The sequence below is a fragment of the Coenobita brevimanus genome, chromosome 94, assembly GCF_032717465.1.
Source record: "Coenobita brevimanus isolate Jiangsu-jjx chromosome 94, ASM3271746v2, whole genome shotgun sequence".
Classification (NCBI taxonomy): Eukaryota; Metazoa; Arthropoda; class Malacostraca; order Decapoda; family Coenobitidae; genus Coenobita; species Coenobita brevimanus.
In genome coordinates, this window is record NC_137047.1 from 27,631,381 (window position 1) to 27,655,998 (window position 24,618).

Genomic DNA, 24,618 nt, shown 5'->3' on the forward strand with positions numbered 1-24,618 from the left:
TAAGGTTCTGTTAGTGGGGATGTTCGGTTATTGGGCGTCCGGATATTAGAGTGATTACTGTATTAGATATAACTTTGCTCAGGAAAAAAACTGCTATTTTCCATCATTACTGACAGCTGTCATTTACCTAAGTCTTGTCAATGTACAATTGAGGATAGATGGAACAAGGACGCCAGATTCACCCACCTCATTGCAGGGTGCCGCTGAGCCTACCAGTTCAAAGGACTGTGTCAATCCTGCACCAGCCAACTCACGTTAGAAACATTACGCTTATATTTCATTTTATGTCCTCAACATTCAGGTTGTCCTCCATGCTGTCTCTCTCTTGAAAAGCACCTCATCTCAGACTAATGTTAAAAGTGCATGCCTATTGTACTTGGTATTAAGTAAGGTTACTTTCTGGATAGGAAACTGCCTAACAGATAGGAAGCAACGAATATTCTATCTATCAGTCTGGTTTTCTATAGCCAGATGCCATAATCCTTTAAGGGGTGGTTGTTTGTCATTGAGTTAGTTGTTATATGGGGAGGGGCACTAACCCACTGCCAACCAAGTTACTGACACATAGGGAACATGTATGGGTTGATTGTATCGTTATCACCCAGCATTATAAATGGTTTCCTGGCTTACAGGAAACCATTAGATTGTCACTCAATGTAAAGCTGCCAGAAAAGGAAAGAAGAGTAATAAAACGTGACAGAAAAGATGAGCAAAACAGGAAGAGAGGAGGACAGACACAGAAAAAGAATGATAAAGATGAAGGAAGAAGTAGGCAGCATTATACTGTATTGAGGGAGTGGATGATGATTGTCACCGCCTACCACCAGTGCATAGCGATCAATAGAATTTCTTCTGATTAGGCTTCCGTCACTTCTGGAGTTCCGCAAGGATCAGTCCACTGTCCACTCCAGTTCACCATTTATATCAGTGACGTAGATGTTGGTCTTTAACCCCTTAACCGCGGGGCGTCACTTTCGTGACGCTTGGGAGCAAGGGATCATACCGCGGGGCGTCACTTTTGTGATTCTGTGTTATTTTGAATTCACCCGGGCTTCCAAGTGGGGGCTTGTATCCTCCATCAGTACTGCCAATGTCCAACACTAGTCAGCACTCCTAATCTCATCTGTACTCCCATCCATTGTTGACAATTTAGCCATTTCTCCCCGTTCTTGACTCCCCTCCCTACCCCCCCTCCATTACCCTATCCTCTCGTCTGCGCGGTCGTGCTACGCTAAGTAAATCTTCCCTGGAATTTTTCACTGATTTCATCCATTGAAATAAGCCCTATGCCCTATTCTTATACGAAATAATATATACAAGAAAGAAATAAGGTAAGTGAGAGTGCCATACACCTGGAATTGGCTAATTATCACCTGACAACACCTCACGTGCACTCATTCGCTAATTTTCGCTGATTATTTCCCCTTGAAATATGCCGTATAATCTATTTTTGTAATAAATATACATATAAGGAGGGAAGGGAGAAGCCTAAGTGATATTTACATTCACCTGGAACTACCTAATGTATAATGTATTGTCTAGATTTCCTGCCAATCATTTCAGTGCTATACATAGCTGTTTCAAGAGCTAACGTTTGTAGTACTGAATATCCCTAGGTAGGCCTCCACCCCGGCCCTCCCTTATCAGTTCACTGTCATCTTCCGAAGTGGAGGTACGTCTGTTTCCTCTTGCTCACTTCAGGGACTTTTCACCCCCATGCAAAGGGCCCTGTGACCTTTGCCCCCTACTAAACCTCGTGTGGAAAGAGGTAAAGGGCTGACAATTGATAAAAGAGTGACTACGATCTTTATATTGAGTAAAACAGTGCAAGTGGAATTGTAAATAATGTGTAAATAATGTATAAACAGCAAGTGAAAGTAATGAATGTAAATATACGTGAACAGTGGAAAATAGCTTTATAAGTTACTTCAAGTGACAGTGCATAACACAGTGTAAATAAAATAGAAATGTAAATAACATAAATAAATTAGAGAACGTAAATAGAAATGTAAATGAGTAGTATTATAAGAATACGAGTATATACCCTAGGAGTAATGAAAGTGAAAGTTTCACTCTAGCATGTCTGAATACTGTGAGTTATGAGAGTGAAGATGAAAGTGACATTCACTCTCAGTGCTAGTATACAGGACGAGAAAGTGAATGCTACGTATTTTACTGAAAGAAATTGAATCCCTACAGTGACAATAAACTAATACTACTGAAGGAAACTTATGGATAAAGACTGTAGATATATATATAAGTGTTATATAGTAATAGAAATATAAAGTGTGAGGGGTTTTATGAATAATAAATGACAGAGTACCAAGAGCGAGCTAGCGCAAGTGCGACGGTCAGACGCGCTCCTTATTTTCATTGCTTTCACAGTGGGTTTTTTTTTGGAGTATGGATCCCAAACTACTTGAAAATCATAGAGTAGTGTTTATAGTGTTAATATCTGGCTGTGGTAATCATATTACGGGTTGTCGGGAAGTGTAAAGTGGAGACTTCGTTACCCAACTTCAGAGGTCTCCACAAGTCCTACGGTAACTGACGAAGGCTCAACAAACATTCCAGGAGAAAGCTGAAGGTATGTGCCATAAGCATATGTAATTTTAATATTCTAGGACTAATAACTGATTTTTGGCAAATATTTTTTGAGAGTCTGTCGGAGCCCGAATAACCCCACGGCACACGCAAAACATTGGTAAACATGCCCGCGGTGTAGGGGTTAAAGTGAGACTTCAAAGTTGCAGATGACATCTGACTTGGAGCAAATGTGATCAGTACTGAAAGGATTGAAAAACTCCATGCATACTTATGTAGGCTAGGGGAATGATCTGAGCCATTAAACTGCCAAACAGGGTAGTACTCCCGAGGGGAATGGGAATGCTGGTGATAGGGAGAGCTGGAGCTCCTGTTTCACTAGCTATCTAACCATCCCCCTTTGCTGACCTTTTCAGTGTGACAGTAACATGGAGAGTAGACCAGCATACTCTCCCAAACATTTCCTCTAACTATCTATGCACTACACCACATGCACTTAACATTTCACACAACATATCCCACTACGTTACAGGGGTTGGCGCCAGCAAGGGCATGCGGCCAGAAAACTTTGCCCCCGCTACCTAGTGGCGGACTTCTGGGGGTAGGCGTGGTGGGGGTTCCACCGGCATAGATCATGGGTCCAGGGTGAGATGGGGCTCAGGCCTGTGCTAGAGGGTACAGGACATTGCAGTTCCTAGGCTGCCGCTTCCGCCCAATAGAGAGAGGCCTGAAGCTGGGAGTAGCGCCCCAGGAGGCTGCCCTATCAGTGGGTGTATAATGGCGGAATAGTTGCAGTGCCAAGGCGTGCTTGGAGGGTGTCCCTGCAACTGTCCTGGCAGGGTGCCCCGAGGCCACTACCACAGCCACTGGTAAGCTGGTGGGCTAGGGGTCCCAGATCCATTGCCTGGACCTGGGACTGTGCAGTGAGTGGGACCTGTGCTATGTCTGTCCCCCTTTATTAATACTGTAGATGACAAAACAAATTAAGTTTCAAAGCAAGTCTGAGGACAGTAAATCACCCATGGGGATGAGGGTGGGTTCATGGAATGTGGGAAGTTTGAGGGGAAGAGCGGGGGAAGTCATTGAGGCATTCAATAGGAGGTGGGTGGATGTGGCATGTTTGCAGGAAGTCCGGTACAGGGGTGGATCAGCCAGAAAGATTGTTGGGAAGGACTGTTGCTATAAGTTGTTTTGGCAGGGGGGGACAGACGGATATGGAGGTGTTGGTGTGATGGTTGCGGAGTAATGGGTGGAATATGTTATGAATGTTTTGAGAGTAAGCAATAGGATATTGGTAGTGAAAATTCTGTTGGGTAGAAAGATAGCTTCAATTATAGCGGCTTATGCTCCACAGGCAGGATTGGATGAAGCAGAGAAAGATAGATTTTGGGATGATTTAATACATGTAGTGGGTGGTGTGCGGGATGATGAGATAGTGATTTTGGGAGGGGACTTAAATGGTCATGTAGGTGAAGCAGCACAAGGTTATGAAGGAGTGCATGGGGGATGTGCGTATGTTTCTAAGGAATGCAAAAAGGGAAAGGATATTCGAGTTTGGGGAGGCAACGGACATGATTGTGTGCAACACATATTTTAGGAAAAGAGACAGTAGGTTAATTACTTATGAGTCTGGGGGAAATAGCAGTCAGAGATTATTTTCTGGTTAGGAGGGCCGATAGGAGGTTAGTGAGGGATGTTAAAGTTATAGGAAGTGAGGAGTGTGTGCAGCAACACATACTATTGATTTGTGATATGGTGCTTAAAGAACAAGTGATTAAAAAAAAGAGGACTTATGTACCTAGGAGGAAAATATGGAAGCTGAAAAACCAAGTAGTAAGGGATGCCTTCTATAGCGAGTTGAGGAGAGTGGTGGCTGAACAGGGAGCTGTAGACAGAGGTGTTAATGAACAGTACATAGCCCTCAAGAACAATTTCTTGAGAGTTACTGATGTAACATGCGGTTGGACAAGAGGACCACCAAGACATAAAGTAACATGGTGGTGGGATGAGGGTGTAGAAGCTGCAGTTAAGGAGAAAAGAAGGCTTTTCCGGGAATGGAAGAAGGGTGGTAGCAAAGAATATTTGGCTGCCAAGCGTAGGGCTAGGAGAGAGGTATACAGGGCAAAATCTGAGTCACAGAGACTATTACTTGATAACCTAAATCATGGGGAAAGGAAAAATATTATATTTAGGGTGGCAGGTCAAGTGAAGAGGGATAATCGGGATATTTTAGGTGAGCAGTGTGTGAAAAATGATGAAGGAAGGGTAGTGGTGAACAGTGAGGATATTAAAGATGCGTGGAGAAAGCATTATAACCGGTTGTTGAATGAGGAGTTTGACTGGGACAGGGAAGATTTGGATCCAGCAGATCCAGTGTCTGGCCCTTGGCCTTTGATTGATACTGCTACTTTGAGTGAGGCAATAGGCAGGATGAGGGTGGGGAAGGCAGCAGGGGTGTCTGGGTTGACTGCTGAAATGTTGAAGGCCTCGGGTGATATAGGGGTTAGTTTAGTCACTTACCTGATAAATAGGATTATTTATTAGTGTGTTGTCCCAGATGATTGGCTGAAGAGTGTTATTGTAAATGTGTATGAAGGGAAGGGTGATGCCCTGGAAAGAGGAAATTATAGAGGTATAAAGCTTTTAGATCAGATAATGAAAGTAATGGAGAGTTTTAGAAGGTGTGATTAGAGAAAGAGTGAATATTGATGAGATGCAATTTGGGTTTATGTCAGGTAGGGGGACCACTGATGCTATATACATTGTTCGACAGCTCCAGGAAAAATATATTGGTAGGAGAAGGAATCTTTATTTTGTTTTTGTTGATTTGGAAAAGGCCTTTGACAGAGTCCCTAGAGAGTTGGTGAAGTGGGCAATGAGAAAGCTTGGCTTGGAGGAGTGGCTGGTTAGGGTGGTTATGGCTATGTATGTGGGTGCTCACACCCAGGTAAGAGTGAATGGAGATTTGAGTGATGAGTTTTCCGTGAATGTTGGTGTGCATCAGGGGTCAGTCTTGAATCCCATGTTGTTTATCATGGTACTTGAAGCCCTTTCACGTGACTTTAGAAATGGACCTCTGTGGGAGTTGTTTTATGCTGATGATTTGGTGTTGATTGCAGAGAACGAAAGGGAGGCGGAAGAAAGGTTTAGGAAGTGGAGAGATGGTATGGGGCACAAGGGTTTAAGGGTAAATGCAGATAAAACAAAAGTGATGATCTAGGGTTGGTGGCGGTACTGTCAAAGACGAGGGAGAGTGGCCATGTGCAGTTTGCCACAAGGGCGTGGGAAGTAATTCCATCTTGTGCGGTGTGTGTGATAAATGGGTGCATAAGAGATGTAGTGGTATCAGAGGTAGACTGCGAGATAATGCTGAGGGTTTAAGGGTAAATGCAGAAAAACAAAAGTGATGATATCTGGGGTTGGTGGCGGTACTGTCAAAGACGAGGGAGAGTGGCCATGTGCAGTTTGCCACAAGGGCGTGGGAAGTAATTCCATCTTGTGCAGTGTGTGTGATAAATGGGTGCATAAGAGATGTAGTGGTATCAGAGGTAGACTGCGAGATAATGCTGATTTTATGTGTACGGCGTGTCGTGGTGAGCAGGTAGAGATTGTCAGACGTGAAAGGATTGAACTTGCTGGTGAATCTCTTGAGTGTGTGGAAGAGTTTTTTTATTTGGGAGACATGTTGTGTGCTGGAGGTGGGGCTGGAGCTAGCTCCGTGGCTAGGGTGAGAAGTGGTTGGAAGAAGTTCAGGGAGCTCTTGCCTCTCCTGACATTGAGAGGACTCTTTTTACCTGCTAAGGGGTCTTTGTATGCAGCATGTGTTAGGAGTGTAATGCTGTATAGTAGTGAGACCTGGGCAGTGAAGGAGGAAGATATTTGCTGGCTCAGATGTACAGAAATGACAATGATTAGGTGGATGTGCAGTGCGTCTCTGCGTCCAAGGCCTGGAGGGGCTGGGTTTACGATGGAAGAGTTGAGAGGTAGGATGGGACTGGAGTGTATTGGTGTTGTGATGAGGAGAGGTAGATTGAGATGGTTTGGACATGTGGAGAGGATGGGGGATGATAATTGGATGAGGAAGGTGAGAAGTGTTAATATTGGGGGTGGGGTTATGAGGGGTAGACTGAGAAAGACATGGGACGAGGTCATTAAATGTGACCTCAGGGTTAAGGGACTGAAAAGGGAGGCTGCAATGGATCGTGCAGTGTGGAGAGCCGCCATTAGGTGACCAAGGCCGACACATGTAAGCACGTTGGAGCCTTTAAAAATGATAACGATGGAAACGAAAACGAAATGCAGGGTGATGCATATTGGCCACACAAATTTCAGGTCAGACTATTGACTTTTGGGGAGAACTCTGAGGACTGATCTGGAAAAGGACTTAGGTGTACTAATCAAAAGTGATCTAAAGTTTTCCAAACAGTGCATCAAAGTAGAGAAAGAGGCCCAGAAATTGTTAGGTTACATTCAGAGGCAAAGAGTTTGAGATACTGTACTAACTTTTCATTTCCTTGTATTTCTTTCTCTCTCTCTCTCTCTCTCGAGTAAAGAAGAAAAAAAAAAGTGCTTTTGCAAAGCCAGAATTCCATTTTCGCCCAGAGTCTGGAGAGGAGGCACCTGTTAGTTTTGGCTTGCCCAGGATAGTTCATCTCCCTCTCTCTTCTCCACTTCATGTTGTCCTCACACACAAGTTGTAGTGTCAGTGACTAGCATACCACACAAGATTAGACTTTCAGTCTTTCAGTACACTCCGTGGAGGAAGCGCGGGATGAGTGTTGTAGAGCTAAACTTTGAACAAACCGATAGGACTGTGCTGGTGAAATGTTGACCTTCCTTGTGATACAGTTTAACTGAAGCTAAGAATCACTTCAGCCTCTCCTTAGGATGCTAGAGTTTGGATAATTCCTCTCATCAATATTTAAAATTCCCAGGAGGTGTTGTAAGATGCCAGCAAGCCACTTCCTCTGGGTTTCTCACCCTTTTTTTTTTTTTTTTTTTTTTTTTTTTTTTTTTTACCATGCAAAAACTTGCATTTCATATGGTCATATGCCCCTAGCAGCTATCTTACTCCCCTATGGTTTGGAATTCATATGGTTAGACTTCTAAGAATAGAAAAGGAAAATGTCAGAATAACATATTGCTAGAATAATGGAAGAACAGAAGTAGAATTGTAAAATAGTATTCTGTTAATCTTAAATCTTTCTTCAGGTACGAGTATTGTATGACTTTGATGCACAACCAGGATCAGGCGAGCTGAGTGTGAAGGAAGGTGAGATACTGAGTGTCTCCCGACAGGATGTGGGGGAAGGCTGGTGGGAAGGCACTAATTCTTCTGGACAGGCTGGTCTCTTCCCAGCTGCGTATGTAGAGGTGAGTAGTCGTGTGAACCCTTCCAGTCTGCTAATGTGTTTTGTTGTTACTACCTCAGGACAATATTATTCAACATCAGAATGGTAATTAGCAGTGGTTTTTTTTTTTTTTTTTTTTTTTTTTTTTTTTTTGAAGGTTGTATCAAACACTGCTGGTTTGATAAGTCACCCCTAGGCTGATTAAAATTTCGAAAGGTAGCAAGAATTAGGTATAAAATCCACAATCAGATTTACTGTACAGTTGTGATTCACGTACACAGGTGCAGCTCCAAATTACTGAAGTAAGATTTCAACTGGCTTGAACATTACTGAATTAGTATAACAAGATCTCATTAGGCTTGAGGCTGTGAGAGATCTGTTGATGGCAGCTGTACATTCCATTTACAGTACTTACCCCTGTTGAGCAAGCATTAGATTTACTTTAGATTCTTTGATTAACGTTGACAAAGCATTTACCTGATACCTTCTTTAATGCAATGTAATTTCATTAGTCAACAAATCTTATATCCCTAATGATAGCACCAAAATCTTTAATCCCAACTTTTCCCCTCAAAAAAAAAAAAAAAAAAAAAAAAAAAAAAGCTTCACAAGGACAGAGGCATACTAAAGAAAGAACACAGCCCACCCCAGCACAACTTGAAACCATGCAGAACCTAAACAACACAGTGAAAGAACTTATCAATACATGTAAGCTAGAAAAGTTGGATTATTGTACAGAATCTGTAGCTTCATCGCTGATGAACAGTTAGCAGTAATACGCTGGAAATGTAGAAGATCACTCAGATTAACATTTTGATATGTTGGTAACTTTCATGAAAAGGTCGTTCAGCAATGTACTCTCCTGGCCCCCAGTATCAAAGAAAGATGAGCGCTGGGAGTCCCTATAACGTGTTATATGTCTGGTTGATGTATCTAATGCCCAAGGAAGGGGTGTTCATCATTACACATTATGTCAAGGTGATCGAAATAAGGTTTTGTCTCTCCTCCCACAATTCTTGTAAGAGGTAAACTGTATAAAATGTAATGTTACAGAAAGTATTTTATTTAGTGGAAACATGGTGTAAAAAGTGTACTACCAAGGGACTGTATTATATGTCTCATTCAAGTAGTTTTGTGTCCATGTAAATTAATCATTATTATCATGTACTTAGAAAAATCTTCTACTTTTAATAATATTAAGAGTATGTATGTACTGTATACGTTCTTAATTATATCACTTCCTATTCAGTGATATAAACCTAAAGTATTTCTGTGTTTAACATGTATCCAATACACACCAAGAACAGAGAATATCTGAAGGCATTTCAGTCTAGTATATGTGTACTTTTGAGAGAACATAACATGTATTTATCTTTAATTTTCTGTATGCGTTTTATCATAAAATTGGTCACTTTTTTCTTTATCTTAAAAAGAGAAGCATTTTGATACTTAGAATGAAACTTTGCATAAATAATCTTTAAATGTATATAAACACATGGTAAAAAAATGATGGTTCCCATTAACTGTCATCATGAGCTTCTTCTTGTTTGAATAAAGCACATTTTTGTTAAAAATATAAAAGTTAATGTTTTGACAGCATCTTATGGCTACTGTTTTGTGAATTAAATGCTTTTAGAAGCGTGGGCATGTGAACCGGCACCATGAAAGACAATAGAAGAAATTAGAACTCTCAGGCATGATCCACCATCTTGCAGTGGGGTCTAGAAATGGTTGCAGATTTTGAAAAAATTGGCCTTTTCTCCATTTTTGGAGCTTTATGAAAGATCAGTGAAAAGAGATTGGTCTTTGTTGACAACTAAGGATCTGAACCCTGTAGCAATAATTGAAAATGAGATATACTTCTTCAAACTTTGACGAAAGTGCATTTTTTGAAAAACAAAAAAATTGCTGTGATTTTTGTTAACGGTTTTGTCTTGGAAACTATTGCATGTATTGACCTAAAGTTTGGAATATATGCATAACTTTGACGGTACTATATATGTGATTTTTTTCAAAGCTTTCTTAGATGGTGACCTGGGTCACTTTTCGAAATTTGGGTGATTTGGCATGGAATGACCCCCCAGTAAGTAGAAATAACAGACAACCTAATAAATGACTATGTATCAATAAGCCACAAAAATACAGGTCCTCAAAACAACAGAGCCATTAAAAAAAGGGAAACACAAATTCCGGCTTATTCACCTCTCAAAAAGAACAGCCCTTGATCAGTAACACAAAAAACTCCAAAGCAGTTGTTGCTGATCATATTTCAAACTCCACTTAAAACATCATGGCTCCATTTTCGTTTAGTTTAATTTAGTTTAGTTTATAAATGCTCCAACATGCCTGCATGCATCTGCCTTGGTCACCTAATGGCAGCTGTCTGTGCTGCTCAGTCTCATATAACCTCCCTATTCAGTCCCTTATACCTGAAATCACACTATATGACCTTGTCCCAGTTTTTTTTCAGTCTGCCTCTCACACCCCCTACCCCAAGAGTTTAAACTTCTCACTTTTTGCACCCAGTTGTCATCTCCCATCCTCTCCACATGCCCAGACCATTTCAATCTACCTTTCCTCATCAGAGCACCAATAAACTCTAGTCCCATCCTTCCTTTAACTTTTTAATCGTAAACCTAGACCCCCAGGCCCCTCATGCAAGGACACACTGCACATCCACCTAATCATTGCCATTTCTCTACATATGAGCCTGTGAATATCCTCATCCTTTACTGCCCAGGTCTCACTACCACACAATATTATGCTCCTAACACATACCGCATACAAAGATCCCTTGGCACGGAGGGAAAGCCCTCCCAGCGTCAGGAGAGGCAACACCTCTCTGACCTTCCTCCAACCTCTCGTTGCTCTATCCGCAGAGCAAGCTCCAGCCCAGCCTCCAGCACATAACATGTCTCCCAAGTAAGAAAACCCTTCCACACACATGAGAGACTCACCAACAATATCAATCCTTTCGTACCTGACAATCACCACGTGCTCTTCCTGACACCACACACATGAAATCAGCATTATCTTGCAGTCCATCTCTAATATCACTACTTCTCTTATGCATCCACTTGTCACACACACTTCACAAGATGAAATTACTTCCCACACCCTTGTGGCAAACCACACATGGCCACTCTCCCTTTTTTGACAGTACCACTACCATCCCTAGATACTGTTACCTTTGTTTTATGTGCATTTGCTCTCAAGCCCTTGTACCGCACCCCGCCTCTCTACTTCCTAAATCTTTTGTCCACCTCCCTTTCATTCTCTGCAGTCAACACCTAATCATTAGCATTCAGTATCTCCCACAGGAGTCCATTTCTGAAGTCATGTGAAAAGGCTTTGAGCACCATGGTAAACAACAAGGTGCTCAAGACTGACCCCTAATGGACACCAGCATTTATGGAAAACTCATCACTCAAATCTCCATTCACTCTCACGTGGGTGTGAGCACCTACCTACATAGCCATAACCACTCTAATCAACCACTCCTTGATCCCAAGCTTTCTCATTGTCCACTTCACCATCTCCCTAGGAACTGTGCCAAAGGCCTTCACCAAGTCAACAAAACAAAATACAGATCCCTTTTCACTCCTGTATATTTTTCCTGAAGCTGTTGAACAATGAATATGACATCAATGGCATTCCTGTATGTTTTTCCTGAAGCTGTCAAACAGTGAATATGACATGAATGGCTCCTTTGTCTGGCACAAACCCAAACTTCTCATCAGTATTCACACTTTCCCTTATCATACCTTCTAGAACTCTCTCCATAACCTTCACTGTCTGGTCCAAAAGTTTTATGCCCCTGTAATTTCCTCATTCCAGGGCATCACCCTTCTCCTTCTACAGATTTACAGTCACACTCTTCAGCCAATTATCTGGGACATTACACTCGTATCTAATCATATATATCAAATTACACTAGTAACTAACCCATTTCATATATCTCCTGAATGCCTTCAGCATTTCGGCAGTCATCCCAGACACACCTGCTGCCTTCCCCACTTGCATTCTTCCTGTTGCCCTGCTCACAGGAGCAGCATCAATCAAAGGCCAAGGGGCCAAACACTGGATCTGCTGACTCCAAACGTTCGTTGTTCCAGTCAAACCCCTCATTCACAAACCAGTTATAATCCACTCCAGATGTCTTTAATATCCTCACTGTTCACTGCTATCTTTTCTTCAGCATTCTTCACACGTTGTGCACATATGATATCCATGTTTTCCCCCTTCATCTGATATGCCACCTTAAATGTCATATTCTTCCTTTCAAAACTATTTGGGTTGTTCAGTAAAAGTGTCTGAGACTCAGATTTTGCCCTGTATACCTCTTTTCAAGCCCTACACTTGGCAGCCAAGTATTCCATTTTGTTCCCACCCCTTTTCCATTCCCAGAAAAGCCTTCCTTTCTCCTTAACCCCTTCACACCTATGCCACAGGGTGTCACATAGCCCGCCCATCCCAACCCCCCACCTCCCCGATCATAAACGTGCATAAAGAATACTTAACAGAAAATACTTATTTTGTCTTCAGTAAAGTGTCATATGTTCCCTTTCTTTATAAATGCAATATAAATAACATATATATTCATTACATACACACATCTTACTATAAGTAGGGGGGTATGGTGGAAGGGCTTGATGAAGAAAGTGTTGGGGTGTTCTAGTTTTTTCTTGGCTTTCGTGACATGCCACTTGGCCCCAGGGGCCTCTATAACACACACTGTGAGACCAGTACATGTTCTTATCTGGGTACTGTAACACCCCCATCACCATCAATAGTCCTATGAAAACATGCATTTCATCAGTTGTAACTGGTCTCCATTTTAGGCTATGTACTTTACTTTTACTAGGATTCACAGCCCAGTACACATCAGCCCTCTCATTCACCCATGAACACAATTTTGACATCACTTTGTCATCAAGAAAATGACTAAAAGCAGCCCGCCCCAGGGGAAGCAAACGTAGGGGGCATCATATCCTGGGCTGCACCATCACTGGAGGCAGGAATGGCTTCTGGCCGTTGGACTGCAAAAATGTCCACTAGATACTTCTACCCACTCTCCTCAATTGGGTCATCTTCCCTCTGTAATTCATTATCACTTAGTGATAACTTGCTGTTAGTACTATCATCCTCACTGGACTCCCCTGGCACATACAATGCATCAGAATATTCGCCACTACTGTCTGACTTGGCTGTGTGTTCCTGAAAACAATTGCAGAAGAAAATCACAATAAATTCCCAATATGGCAATAATCAGATACGATGATCAACGTAATCCTACCTTCTTGAGTGCCAACCACAAACTGAGAGCCAAGTACAAAGTAGGAGCCAATAAAACTCTGTGGTGAGCAGCGACATTTCAGATGACATAATTTGTCTGAGCTGTCATCGGTTGGTGGGTGGAGTTTGTTTTTCTTACCCAGTGAGGTATACCAGGCTCAGAGAATGCATATAGGCCAATAAACCACGTCCCAGTACATAAAGATATCATGGAACGTGGAAGGCTGTGTTATAGGCAGCATTACTCAGCACTTTGTGAACGTAAACACACACGTCATGGGTGCGAAGGGGTTAAACTGCAGCTTCTGCACCCTTATCCCACCACCATGTTACTTTATGTCTTGGGGGGACCCCTTGTCCATCTGCACACTGAATCAGTAACTCTCAGGAGATTGTTCTTGAGAGCACTGTGCTGTTCATTAAAACTTCTCTCAACAGCTCCCTGTTCAGCCACCACTCGACTTATCCTGCTATAGAAGGCATCCCTTACTGCTTGGTTTTTCAACTTCCATATTTTACTCCTAGGTGCATAGGTCCTCTTCATCACCCATTCCTCAAGCACCATGTCACCTATCAGTAATTTGTGTTGCAGCACATACTCCTCGCTCCCTATAACTTTAACCTTCCATATCAATCATCTATCAGCCCTCCTGACTAGGAAATAGTCTATCTGGCTACTATATTCCCTAGACTTGTATGCAATCAGCCTACTTTCCCATTTCCTAAATGGCTTGTTGCACACAATCATATGCATTGCCTTCCCAAATGAGTCACTTTAGCATCCATCATCAACCTCTTGTCAGCCCTCCTGACAGGAAATAGTCTATCAGGCCACTTCTACCCCCAGATTCGTATATAATCAGCCTAGTCTCGTTTTTCCTAAAATGTGTGTTGCACACAGTCTTGTTCATTGCCTCTCAAAACTTGGGTATCCTTTCCCTTCTTCATTTCTCTTACCATATGTGCATACCCCATGTAGCCCATCATATCCTCGAGCTGCGTCAATCACATGACCATTAACCCCTAAAACGCGGATCGTCGCTTTTGCGACGGTCGGCCCAAAGGGCAAGACGGCGGGTCGTCGCGTTTGCGATTTGAGTTAATTTTGAATAACCGCGGGCAAGCAGGCTCAAGCTGGTATTGTCTCTCAGTCCCGCCACCCGTGAGCTACTTTTAGCACACTTGACCTTTGTACTACTGACCTCGGTTGTTGCCAAGTCTCATTTTTTTTTACCCACGGACGCACCGATGCACGGCCCTCCCTCGTCGTGCGATATGGCAACGCGCGGATGGCTGATACGTGTCAATCTGCGCCGTCATCTCGCAAGCACTTTTTGCTATTGGGAAACGCTTGTTTCCCCAGTTGTCACACTGTCATTTTTTCGCGCGGTTTGCCCCAGATTAGCGTCAGTCCACGCAAATCTGCCACGGTGACACCATGTCAGGCTCTAGCTCTTCTAGTTCCGTGCCTTCTAGCCCTCCGAAAAAGGGTTTTGTTACCTCTACGCCCTTCAAAACTTTACAAGTGACTACCAAGGGGCTAAGTGACTCGGCCATAGCATCTGAACTGTTGAAAGCCTCTATGGACTACGGCAGTGACGTGGGTGTTTTGTCTAGCCTGGCTGAATCAGAGACACAATCGAGTGCTGATTCAGCCCCTGAAGTGATGATTTCTGTGCCCGAGGAAACTGTGACTGTGCCCAGCACCTCTACAGGGAAGGCCCCGGTGAAAAGGGGCCTCGAATATGGAAAGGGAGAGAAAAGGAAGAGGAGCGGAGACAGCAGTGCACCGCCATTGTCCACTACGTCACGCCACACCACCACAAGCCCGCCACGTTCTCCCAGCCCTCTTCTCTCGTCCTCCTCGTCTGCTGTCCTGTCTCCTGAGTCATCGGAGTCTCCATCACCACCGAGAAAGGGAAGTAGACGAGCAATGTTACGTATGAGAGGTTATCGTAGGCCTAGTGTTCGTGTCAGTAAAGTTAAGTCCCCTAGGCTAACTCCCACTAGGCAACTCAGGAGTCACGCCACCGCGGGTGACCTTGACCCAAGCGATAATCTCCCTCCAACCACCACCACCACAACACCAACACGGCCTGGGATAACCTCTCCCTTACCTACTATTGCCCAGCCTGCCTCACCCACTCCCACACGACATGCCTCACCCCCCGCCGCCCCAAGCACCTCCCAGCCTAGGCAGGGAACTTTAGATGCTTTTGTGTGGTCAGAGGGATCAGATTTTGTGCCTGAAGATCTGCCCTTTGACGAAAGTGAGTGTGGACTTCAGGCTGACTTCCCTGTGGACGATGATGGTGAATGTGTTGACTACCTGTTGGCCTTCCTTGACGACGAGGTTATGGAGCACATCTGTACCGAGACCAACAGGTACGAGGGGCAATGTGCGCCAATTCACGAAGAAGAAGGTGAGGCTGCGACGCCATCCACGTCGCGGATGGCATCATGGGTGCCTTTGACGATCCGCGAGCTTTTTGTATTTATTGCCTTGATGTTGCTTATGCCGCACAACTGGAAGCATAAGTTGGAAGAGTACTGGGGTTCCGACGAGCTGTGCCCAACACCAATATTCAATAAATACATGAGCCGCGATCGTTTTAGGCAGCTGATGACTTATCTTCACTTCGCGAATAATGATGAGCCTTCCCAAACTGACCCATTATGGAAAGTGAGGGGAATCCTGAACATGATCAAAGATAAGTTTACGAGGTTCTTGCGCCCTTTCAAGAAAGTCGTGATTGACGAGTCTTTGGTATTGTTCAGGAGCCGTCTTCGGTTCGTCCAGTACATTCCAAGCAAACGCCACCGCTTTGGAATCAAGTTTTTTGTGCTGTGCGACTGCAAGACGGGGTTTATCCTTGACTTCGTCATCTACACCGCCAGCAATGTCGACTTGGATAAGACTGACCCCCTTGGATTCTCTGGTTCTGTGGTGAAAGTGCTTTTGGAAAAGTACTTTGGCGAGAATCATGTCCTGTATACGGACAATTATTATACAGCTCCAAAACTCGCCAAGTACCTTTCTGAACACGGCGTCGGCTCCTGTGGCACTGTCAGAAGTAACAGGGCACATTACCCTGCCTTCCCAGAGGCTGAAAAGTCAAAGCGGGGAGACGTGCACCTGAAGAAATCTGACAAGATGCTTGCGATCAGGTGGCATGATAAGAGAGTCGTGAACATGCTCACCACAGTACACAAGGGTGAAATGCTGGCAACAGGGAAGGTCGACAGAAGGACTGGCGAGCCTGTGATGAAGCCTGATGCTGTAATTGACTATAACGTCAATATGCGGCTGGTGGACAAGTCGGATATGATGATTGGAGAGATTGACTGTCTGAGGAAAAATCGTCGTTGGTACAGGAAGGTGTTCTTGCACTTGATTGACATGTGCATGTTGAACGCTTTCATCCTGTATAAAATCAAGAACAGGAAGCCAGCCAACTACTCTCTCAGAAGATTCTCCAAGACTTGTGTCTACCAGCTGCTTCAGCGTTATGGCCAGGTGCTTTCAACAGGTCCAAAACGCCACCCTCACACACCTCCAGACCGCCTACAGTGTATGGCCTACCTTCAGCGACACCGCCTGGAGCCACTGCCAGCCACTGCAAAGAGGGGGAAAGCACTGAGGAGGTGTCATGTGTGCAGCCACACTACCAGGCAGGAAAGAACTTTTAGGCGCACCTCCTTGCAGTGCAAAGAGTGCAAAGTTCCCCTCTGTGCTTACCCGTGTTTTTTCGACTACCACAGCCTAAGTAGATTTTGAAAATAAGGGTAAAAATATTGGGAAAAATACTGAGAGTGACAGTGATAATATTGTTCAGTTTTCTTTTACGTGCTGACAGTGACAGCCTGATGAGTGTAAATTAGTGTATGTACTTGTAAAAGCACTGACAGTTACAGTGTTTTTTGTTGTAAATAATTGTACATAGTAATCATATAAGTATTGCGAGTGACAGTCACTCCAGTGTAAAAAGATAAAAGCATATTTTCCTATTCTATGTTCTGAAAGTAAAAGTTTTTTGTGTATAAAATATTATTTTTATAACACTGGACAGTGACACTGATGAATAAGGCAAAAAAAAAAAAAAAAGATACAGTGAAAGTGAGCGATAGAAATGAAGTGCGAGTGGCCGACAGGAGCGAGAATAAAGTGCCTGCCGTAAGGCTGAATAAACTCGCGCCGCGGTGGTCTTCCTCATTCCCAGTCCACAATACTGGCAGTGACATTGATTTTTATTACCGTAATAGTGACAGGCAAACGTTTGCGAAGTCCTATGATGGAAAAAAAAGGAGTATACGTGTTTTTTGCCGAGAAAAGGCAAATGTGACAATATTGACGGGAAGATCGCCACCGCGCTGCATGTCGGCCGTGCGCTCCGTCCATTTTAGCCTTATTTTCAGTTCTTATTTACAAATACGGATTCCAAACAACCTGTACGTTGTTGTATAAAGTGTACTGTGACAGATTGAGGCTGTGGTAGAAAGAAAACCGGGTTTCTGGAGGTGTGAGAATGAAGACTTTGTTACCCAACTTTGCAAGTCTTCACAAGTCCTTGGGTAGTCAACGAAGGCTCAACATGTGGCTCAGGAGATAGCTGAATGTAAGTAATATATGCCATAAAAATTTTAATGCTCTAGGGTTAATCTATGATTTTTGGCTAATATTTTTCCACAGGTACTCAGACCCCGCTACAACCCCGCCACAGGGGGGGGATCGCGCGTACACAGCCGCGTTTTAGGGGTTAAAGTCCCCTCCCAAAACTAGTCTCATCATCTCCCATACCACTTATGACACGTATTTAGCCATTCCAGAATCTGTCTTTTTCTGCATCATCCAGTCCTCATAGCAATAAATGCCCTCACTGCAATTTGCAGCTTTGCCAACAATGCATTGCAGCCTCCCACACCACAAGACAGTTACTCACCACATACAACATAGTATCACAGCATCAAAGACTTTACCATTTTCCCAACATACTATCACAGCATCAAAGACTTGACGAGTGTCTGTTGTAACAATTGTATGCTGTGTGGGTCGCACAGAGTTGATGCTGCTGGTTGCATATAGTGTGAGGTTTGTTAGTAAGGTATTTGTGGAATGTAGTGCTCTACAGATGTGTTGTGAAGGAGCAAGTGGATATAAGGTGCGACATTGTTAAGAATGAGGAATTTGGTTATTCTGGATGACATATTGTACTAGTAGTGTTGTGTCCATATTTGGTTTGAGTATAGTGATGATTGTTCCATGTTTCCAAATATTGGGAATGCTGCAATGTGAGTAAAAAGTTGTTAATGTTCATGAGGGCCTTTATTAGAATTTGAAACAACCTCACTCACCAGCTTCACACCGTCAATTGACTGGGCCTCATCTGCATACTGCAGGACCCTTCTGGTGACATCACCACTTGGGACGTAACAGACGTGTGTGCACACACACACTGACAGCAATATGCACTAACACTCATCTTCTTAATTTGACAAAAGATTCCAAGGACGAAACTAACTGGACTATTGGCATTGTATACACACTATGTATCCAATATATAGACTTTTGTGTCCAATACATGCTATGTATCCAGTATATAGACTTTTGTTTAAGTACCATTAAGACCCAGTCTGTGGCCACATACAGATGTGTGATGTCCCTTGAAGTATTATAATGCTTCTATCCCCAGCTGACTGCTGCATGCATCTGCTTGTTCAAGGCACCTTTCTTGGTGAGACAATCAGCCAGTTGTTGTGATGTACCCACCCAAGACACTTCATCAGTCTCCCCTCCCTCCAACATGTCTTGTAATACAGCAATATCAGTGCACAATCTACTCTCCTACAGGAGTAAAGGGCGTCCACCAGACTTTTGTTGTCGATGAATCACTTGATCTTGAAATTGAAGGCATCTCTCAATGCTCGCACTTCAGCATTGTTCAATTCACAACCATTATCTGTAAGAATTTTTCCAGGTACACCAAGCACAACAATCCAGCTCTGAAATACTCCTTTGATAATGGTGGTCGGACATATGTCTGCAGTTACTATCGCAGTGCAGTACTTGGTCGCCAGATCAACAAGGACTAAGAAATAATGCCTTCCCCAAGCTTTCAGATCCATGGCTATGGCATCATTAAACTTAGGTGCCATGGGCAAACTGACTACAGGTCGGTGCTTGGCTTTTTTTAATATACAGCAGACTGTACATGCATCAGATAGAGCCTTGATAGCCTGCTCCAGCTCTGAACTTTTAATTCCAGCATCTGTGATAAGTTTGATTAGTTTCGCCAGTGTTGGGTGTCCAAATTGCCTGTGAAGCTTCGAAGGCGTTTTTTCTACATCACCCCCAAGAGATGCCAGAGCGGCCATCGGGAATCATTTCACAAAACTCTCAGCCTAGTCATAAAGAAATTGGAAGCAGGTAGTGGCCTGAAGATGAGGACTTCAAATTAATGATAGTTCTACAAATTTTGACCTGGTCGCTTTCAAAGTTGATCAACAATTTTGCTCTTTTCATGGAACGTTTGCTCAGTAGCAAGGGAATATTGTAGTTCACAACATCAGTCACAATGGTCGCATGCATATTTCCAATGTAGCAGGGCAGAGTAACACGTTTGAGAGAAGAAACTGTGATGCCATAAGCGAAAGTAAATGTTGAGGATGACTTTTCTTCTGTTATAGCTTCCTGTTCGTAATCACTGAGCTCACTTAGATAGCAATTGATCCATTCAACTCCACATACAGTTGTAGAACACCCTGTGTCTAGAACAGCATAGCCCTTAGATTCTTCTACTAGCATCTGTAATTTATCTCTACTAGCAGCAGCATCCACATAGCCCATAAATAATGACAGATTCACTGTTTCAGAATTTTCTTCATGACTGCTGTTATTTTCATATGCATCCGGACAGTCACATGCCCAATGAAATCAAGAATCACATACGAAACACCTCGATACTTTCAGTCAGGCCCGAGTGGGTTCTGCCTCCTGCCGGTGGATGAGCATTTGGAAATTCTAGCAGATATGGTTGATTATCGGCCATCACCACAACCTCCATCATGTACTGCACCACCCTGAAACAGTGTCCTTCCTTGTCGAGTACCTCTAACATAAAACGTTTCCTCATCCCTGACTTTGTCACTCCAAAAGACTGGTTCACTCTTCACCTCACTGGCAGACACCGATGCATACTTCTGCCTGCAAATTTCACCAGCGAAAATACGATTCAGGGCAGATTTCATATTTTCGTAAGTTACCTCAGTTATCGCTAGTTGTTGCTCACTGTCTGATAGTTTGCATGAAGCCAGAAGCATAAAAGCCATCACAGGGTTTGGCAGTTCCATGTCCTGCTTCATAAATTTGAAATAAAAATGCTCTGATTCTGCCACGAACTTACAAATGTTCATATCATGAAAAGCTCCAAACTGCCAATGTCCTTAGTCCACGAGAAATAAACCGTCTAGTTTGTTCAACAAGGTCTGAACACCATTATCTTGTTTCAAATCAGCAGCGTCAATTTCTGAAGACACCACTCTCACTTTTCCTGACAGTGAAAGGTGAATGGCTAGAGCTTGCTTCTTTTTCGGTAAGTCCGTCAGTTCGCACCAATTGTCGATGCCCTTCTTCCAACTCTCATGTGCAGAATCATTTTCAAGTTTTGGAAGCCTCTTGGTTGAGCACGATGCCATTATGTTCAAACTGCGCTCTGCTACCAGTATTAGATTGCAGTACAACTGCACTCACTGGCTTCACACTGCCAATTGACCGGGCCACGCCTGCCCACTTGCAGGACTCTTCCGGTGATGTCACCACTCGGGATGTAACGGAAACGTGTGCTCACACAGACACTAACAGCCTTGATGTCATGTGGTTCTAAGAATCTAAGTGTTTCAGGTGCAGATTGCTGATGCCATCTGACCCAGTGCCTGTAGAGTTCTTCAATTTCTTTATAATGTTGTGTGCTTGTTCTGAGTGAAGGAAGTTGCGTTGTGGTTGAGTGGAAAGAATGCCTGTGCACAGAGGATTGTTTTTCAGACTCATTGTGTCTTGGTGTGAGGTGACATGGTGGCATAGTGGCGCGCAAGTATGTTTGCTAGTTCTTTATATGAGCAAATGTGTTTAGTGTTGGAAGTGATGACAGCATGGGTCTTCGAAGTATATGTTCTTGATTTGGTGAGACTTAGTGTTTTGTAAAGCCAAGGGGAGTCTGTAGAGTAGCTGAGTGTTGTTACAAAGGCCATCCAATTTTCTTTTTTCTTTGTACTGATTTTGTTGTCAGGGGAATATAACCATGCGTGATTATCTAAAATTAAAAACATAAATAAACATATATCTCTGTAAAGCTTAATGCTGTCAGTAAGGCCAGTAAATAACACTACAGCTTTCTGTCCAGCCAAGTAATCCACTTAATGTCAATTTTGTGTTGTAGCCAGTTTGTTGAAGTTGGGGTTAATATATGATATATCAGTATTTTACCTCACAGATGTGAAAATTTTGTGTCATTTCATGCTTTGGATTTTTTTGCAGCTAATTTACAGCTTAGCCCCTCCAATCTAGTGTTTTGTTTTTAGTTTTCTTTTTGATCCTTGTTGTCTCCAGCCAAGTTAATTCACATCAGTGGAAATTTCCCTTTGTGGAGGGGTTAATGAAGTCTGATTCTAACTTCTCAAGTTTGAAGTCTCCTGAGCTGAATAGAATCGAGAAGCTAGCAAGAATGAAACTGAAATATCATTTGATTGAAAGGATGAAGCAACTTACAGTAAGAAAAGTGAATACATTGATGCTATAATTTACATTGGTTGTTAACTCATCTCCTAATGGCACCAGGAGATAACTTCTGCTCCACCCCCCATGCCACCGCCACCACTGCCAACTGAATATGCCAATGTGGGAAATGAGTGGGCAGATAACAGGACAAGTGCTGATGCAAGCAACTGGGCCAACTCAAATACGACCTCATCATTCTCATACAACGCAGATAATCAGAAGCGACCTGTATCCCAACAGGTCAGTGTTTCATGCCAGATTAGTAATGTATTAGCAGGTTGTCAGTTTGTCTCCTCCTCCACCATAACTCTAACATTAGGGCCAACTACCTTGATGATTCATCTCCATTTCCCTTGTCCTCCACATCCTCTCTCCGATCTCTTTTCCTCGTGACCTTCTCCATTCTATTTCTGCATCTCAACCTCTTCCCTCCTCTTGATTTCCTTCCAGCTTCAGTATTAGTTTGCTAAGGCTTTCATGATGGCTTCTGTTTTCTCTCTGTGCACCATATGGCTGTCTGTCTGTGAGTCTGATTCAGTAGTTTTCAGTCTCTCTGAATGTCTTGCTGATACCTCTGAAATTCTGCTTTCCACATGGTTTTGTGGTTTCACTCTGTTGTTTGTTCACCTTAATTTGACTTTTTTTTTTTTTTTTTTAATAGCTTATTTACCATAGCTTGGTGATAGAATAAGACAGTATTATCCCTCAACATTCATTCTTTAGCATTTCTTCATGACTAGCTCTATATTTTTGTGGTAATCTTTTAAGTTCAACATTCAAGATGGAGAGATAGTAGTTTAATGCAAAGTTCCTAATGGACAGAGTATAACTGGTTTCTCCAAGACTTCGTGCCTCTCCCTCCTTCTTCAGCAACAGCATCATGCCGCTGTAACCCCTTTATAACAGTGATGTTTTCTTTCAGTTTATTCTTGCTTTCAGACAGTTTTATGCTGCACAGGAGACATTTATTGAGCTTCGAGGAAGCAGGTATAACCTCTCCAGTAAGAAAGGCTCTCTTGAGTTGATAATAATTGTTTGAAGGTAGCTAAAATAAACCTATGACATATGCTACCTGATTCAAGGGGGTTAAGCAGCAACTTATTCCAGAATAGATCAGCTCACTTCACTACTTGAATCTGAGCAATGGCCATTTTATATTATTACTTTTGCTACTATACATTTTTGTTTAACTTAGGAATTGTCTTATGTGTTGAAGGGATTTCAGGCAATATCATCATCATCATCATCCGGATCTCCTTTCCCACCCTAGGGCAGGGTGAGGCGTAGCAACGTCCAGACCGCCAAAGTTTGCCCAATTCAATGGGCCATACTTCCATTCACTCATCATTCAAGCCCTCGAAATCCTGGCTTCATCTGATAGGCCAATAAAATTTCATCACGTTCTGTAGCTTCACATATACCTATATGATAGAGCCAGTTCGAACACTGTCACGTTAAAAGGGGTGCCAAATCCCTGGTTATGCACTTCTTCGCACAAAATTCATCCAGCCAGCTCGATCTCTGGTCAGTCCCTTAGCCTCACCGACTTCTATACCTCTCTTCCCCACACACTCTCCCACCATGTCCCTACACCTTCTTCTTGGGGACCTGGAGCGGTGGCGTCTTCGTTGTGGGTATACCCCCAGAGGCTGTCGAAGAGAAGAGGAGGACAGCACTGGGGCCAAACCACCACAAACCCCCGCGGCCCCTCACGGGGCTCGAGTACCTAGGAGTGGCTTCGGTCGCCTGGGCAATTACCACATCTCCCAACACAACACACACAACATCACCGTTTTCTCTACACCGAGAAATGACTCCCCGGCTGTCATTTCTCGACGACTTCTTCTAGCCGGGGACATTGAGAGCAATTCAGGACCCACCAACAAATACATATGTCCAACATGCTCAAAATCTATCACGTCAAGCTGACAGACAAAGGGTTAAGTTCAGTGCAGTTCCTGCAAGAACTGGACCCATTACACCTGCACAACACTGGCATCCAGAAAACATTACACAAACACCTGGACCTGCTCCTTATGCTCCATCCCTCCACCCACCAACCCCCCTACCATTCCTGATCCTACTTCCTTCACACCTCCACAGCCAAACCCACCAATCCTTCCCACACCATCCAGTCCCCCAACTCCTACCATTCCAACCCATCCTAATCCACCTCAACCCTTACCTCCATCACAACCCCCTCCTACCCCTTCCCCTCCACCCACACCACCTCCCCCCTGTGCTGCAGCAGCCAACACACATCGCACACACAACATAAACATCCTTCAGTTAAACATAGATGGCATAAACACCAAAGAACAAGAACTCACACAATTCATCAAACAACAGAACATACACATTGCCATCATACAAGAAACAAAACTACACAGAGCACAGAAAACACCGACATTTCATAACTTCACCGCAATTCAACAAGACCGGGCCGACGGCGGTGGCGGTGGACTCATCACCCAGGTACACAAATCCATCAAGTTTGCAGATACCAATGCACACACAAAGTCATTTCTCCCCCCACATGACACCACAACAGAAATACAATCAGTTAAAATATGCACTGGTAACAAATCACATAACAATCGCTAACACATACATTCCCCCCCAATCGTTCCCCACAGTACCACACAATTACTCTCCACA

The 24,618-nt window shown here is 43.4% G+C and overlaps 1 protein-coding gene across 1 annotated transcript in view; it reads left to right on the forward strand.

The window, feature by feature from the left end:
- Positions 1 to 24,618, forward strand: part of SH3PX1 (sorting nexin 33-like protein SH3PX1) — a 323,543-nt gene that overhangs the window by 11,834 nt on the left and 287,091 nt on the right. Inside the window, exons 2-3 of the mRNA XM_080282787.1 lie at positions 7,756 to 7,917; positions 22,021 to 22,200. Of these exons, the coding sequence (XP_080138913.1) occupies positions 7,756 to 7,917; positions 22,021 to 22,200 (342 nt within the window). The remainder of the gene's footprint in view (positions 1 to 7,755; positions 7,918 to 22,020; positions 22,201 to 24,618) is intronic.